Source organism: Schistosoma mansoni, chromosome 1 (assembly GCF_000237925.1).
Source record: "Schistosoma mansoni strain Puerto Rico chromosome 1, complete genome".
NCBI lineage: Eukaryota > Metazoa > Platyhelminthes > Trematoda > Strigeidida > Schistosomatidae > Schistosoma > Schistosoma mansoni.
In genome coordinates, this window is record NC_031495.1 from 41,394,782 (window position 1) to 41,398,891 (window position 4,110).

Sequence of the window (4,110 nt, forward strand, 5' to 3'; positions counted from 1 at the left end):
CTTCCTTGTCAGAGGCTGCATACGCGTGGCCATGTGAGAGCATTTGGAGAGGGAGAGCGGACTCTCCCCACTCTCGGTCATACCAGGGTATTTGGGGGCCAATATAGCCAAATTTAACTCATGGATCCATATTATAAACCGATATCTTTAGGATTTATTACTCAGGAAGGTGTTAAAAATGATGTTTTAATAGTGTCATAAGAAAATGGTACCAGTTCTTTTAAAATAAGCACATGCACAACATACTTTATATCAGTTCAGCATCTTAATTAACCTATCATGGATCTGATTACAGGAATCCTCACACATATATAAGTGTAGGATGATCCATGTCTTTGCATTAGTTGAACCCATCAATTTGTTTAAGCTAACCGGTATGTACATGAATAAACGTAATAATTATTTTGATTAATTCTACAAATATTTCTTACTATAATCTGATCCTCAAATAATACATGACAGAAACAAATATATGACCACACAAGTTGACCGTTTATTTATCAAACCATTGAAATTCTTTATTTTCTAATAAACACTGATTATTTGTGAAACTGGAAATGAATATTTCTTCTGAAGTTTACGTTTATTTATGTACATACCAGTTAGCTTTATTAAATTGATGGGTTCAGCTAATGCAGAGAAATAGGTCATCTCAATTGTTTGATAAATAAACGGTCAACTTGTGGGCTCATATATTTGTCTCTGTCATGTATTATTATGGGTTCAAATTATACGAAGAAATATTTATAGAAATACTCAAAGTAATCACTACTCAGTTGAAGAGATGTTAGAAAACATAAAACTTGGTAAATGAAAATCTCGATGACGACATAAGTTTAGGAAAGTCTTCTTAAGACCGACTAGAACAATATTGATAACATTGATCAAATATTTTAGATTAGGCATAGAAACTCATTACGGACAACAGAATACATTACATCAAGTTTTGGTAGTAAGACAGAAATCAATTTCATCAAACCATCAATACAATCAGTTTTAGAACTTCTCCGTGAGACTAGTATGATATCTTTATCTTTCGTATTATTATATAACCTGCTCTCGGTCTTATAGCCTTTCAATCAATCTACATAGCTTAGTAGAAGACAAAGTGACAAGTATTTTAGTCAATCTGGAAATGGTTCCATTTGAAATGTACCATGAAGTCAAAATAACCTTCATAGTCAACCAACGAGTTAATTACTCTTGGACATTGATTATTCCCAATAAAATAATAATCTAAAAATTACTAACTAAAAGTAAAAATTCGATTTTAATATAGAAAAGTTTTAACATTAAACTAATTAACTGGTTATTATCAGAAGGGGTTTTGTGGAGATTTAGTATTTTCATAGTTGAAAGCGTGAGTCAATTGAAGCTAGATCACCAGGGGAAACCTGGAAGCACTGGACGGCCGTTTGGTCCTATTGTGGGACTCCTCAGCATGTCTTAAAGTTTGAATGCGCTGTCAGTTTTCTTTAACATTAAACGAAATTTTATAGAATATATAAACAGAATTTTTATACATCATGAAAATCTCTTTATATTCACTCAGTCTAACTCATTATATATGTTGAACAGATGAGTTCAACTAAGAGAATAAGTTGAATTTTCTAAGTTTTATTTATTTGCCGTGACTATGTAAAGAAGTACTTTACTCTCCTTTATCTACTTTATTAACAAGTGATGTAAATGACAACAACAAATTTAAAGAACATTTATTCTGTTTGGATGCAATCATTCATGCCAAACAATTAATTTGTGTGTGAATAGTTATTTCAAATAGATTTATTTTTCATTTATCTGTAAGGGTTTGAATATTCTCAGTATTGGTGTTAAGATCTACAAATGATCAGTCTCTTTTGGTATATGTACACCCTAAGCGAGTCCCCTTGATATTGTAATTAGTCACAAGCACTTTTAAGTAGAGTTAAGTACTCACTAGCAGTGGAGTCCAGGACACAGACAACAAGAAAATTCAAACTGAGTTATGATTCATTTTTGTTGCACAAACCAGTGGCCAAAAGAACTCAGCAGCTAAGTGGATAACACACTGGTGTCTAAAACGAGAACAATTGGGTTTCAGGCCCAGAGTGAACATCAACACCTATGAGTAAGTACATTGAGCTAACGCGTCTCAAACAAGACGAAACGAGCGTCATGGATTTCGATGCTAACTACTATCCAGTTCACCTGAAAAAGTTGTTAATTAATCTAAAAGTGTTATAACTAAGATAGTCAAATATTGTGATAGAAATTTCCTGAAAAATGACAATAACAAATCAACTGTTCATTTTTAAAGAAGGATATTACCTTGGTAATTACATACATTATAGGTAAAATGTATACTAGAAAATAAAGAGCTATAAATGAATAAAGGGCTTGTTAGTAAACTTTTTGGTGAATAATGACAAGATTTGGAGGTATAAAAAATATTTTACAAAGAAGTTTAAGTTAATATGTCGTACGAAATAGGAAGTTGTTATAAAGAAATTGAAGTAATGCAATATTGTCCTAGATAAAGCTGAGGTAGAGGCAAAAATATAGTCGGTAAAATAAAATATCGAGCTTTTTCATCAATAAAAGCGAGACATCAAATTGTAGCTAATACATCTGTAGGTTTATCACATTCATTGTTAGCCCAACCTCCGTTAGTGATTGGGGTGAAGCAAATCATTTGGAGCTCACAATGTGGGCATCAGATTGTTACGGGAGAACTGAAGAAATTTGGCTGATTAAAACCTTTTTACTGTACATCAATTTTACTGTGTTTTTGGATGTGTTTGTTTTACTTAACCTTTGGACTTGTTTGTTTATATCATTCTTTTCGGACATTTTGGTTTCTTTTGTCATTGGTTTGGTATTTGGGAGTTTTTGCTCCGGGAACCTACAAAATTGAAGTTTGTTTTGTAATTGTTATAATTATTGTTGTTAGAACGACTTTGGTCGATTATTTGTGAATTGCGAATAAACTTGGTATCTAATTTGGAGTTTTGGTTCTCTTGCCTACTTGGGTTCGTGATTTGCAAATATCGACGGCCAGTACTTCAATAGTTGGAACGGGCAAAAACTCATAATTGGACGTAACAAGATGACCTTGCCAACCCAACTTCATTGGTGGATCATGTGAATGGAAAATGACTGTTAGAGAAGAGAATTTCATTCTGAATGTTAATGAATTAGATAAAGACAAACTTCGTTTTTTTCTACAACTCGGAATCGAGAATTGTTGGAACTGTGTGATTATCAATACTCTGATGGGACAATTAAGACCTAATCGCCTTAATTTATTCAGAGTTCCACAAATCATGCTATGGAATTCAATACGATTATTCTCATGGTTTACATTCAAGTGAATGAAAAAAGTATGAATCCATGTATGCCCACCTTCAATAAACTAAACGAACGGCGCCTGACTATAAATTCATCAGCTGTCATGACTGACTACGAACATTCAGCTTTACCATGATTTCAAAAACTATATCCAAATGCAGTACCACTAAGTTTGTTGTTCCACCTGATCCAATGTATACATAGGAGGTTACAATAACCAGTTAACTTTCGACAACGAATAAAAATTTTGATTTGCAAACCCGTCAGTTGGCAGAATTATTTTTTGTTTTAGTCGTAGGTGACATAATTTCATTTGATAATCTAGTAAAGTTACGATTTTGCTCAGAGAATGGAGAATTTAAATTATTCACGTGTTGTTTTGAGAACACTTGGATTGAGTAACCTAAAAAACTTGGAGACCGCATAGACTTAATATTCTAAACTATACTGTAGGGTGTTCATAGTTCCGTGGTGGAGAATCTTAAAATGAACAAGGCATGACACGGAAGCTTTAGACAATTTATTGATGTTGTATATTCGAACATACAAAAATTCAGTGATGCTCTATAAAATGAATAGAATTTTAAAAAGTTAAAAATCGAACACTTCGTTGTTGAGATCCACTAACCGTACGGAAAAAAGAAATACAAGGAGTTAGTAATGCGTATTACACTGGTCATTTGAGATTATAGAAACAGATCTATTCTACTATTGATACAAAATAGTACACGATTTAAACACGAATATTTAGACATAGTAAACAGTGTCATAAAACTCTAC

The 4,110-nt window shown here is 32.6% G+C and overlaps 1 protein-coding gene across 1 annotated transcript in view; it reads right to left on the minus strand.

Annotated features, from left to right (window-relative positions):
- Smp_141480 (hypothetical protein) overlaps positions 1–3,435 on the minus strand; it is a gene marked incomplete at both ends in the record, with an annotated part of 9,596 nt that extends 6,161 nt beyond the window's left edge. The window contains one exon of the mRNA XM_018794449.1: positions 3,385–3,435. Within this exon, the coding sequence (XP_018648861.1) occupies positions 3,385–3,435 (51 nt within the window). The remainder of the gene's footprint in view (positions 1–3,384) is intronic.
- Between the last annotated feature and the right edge of the window lie 675 nt (positions 3,436–4,110).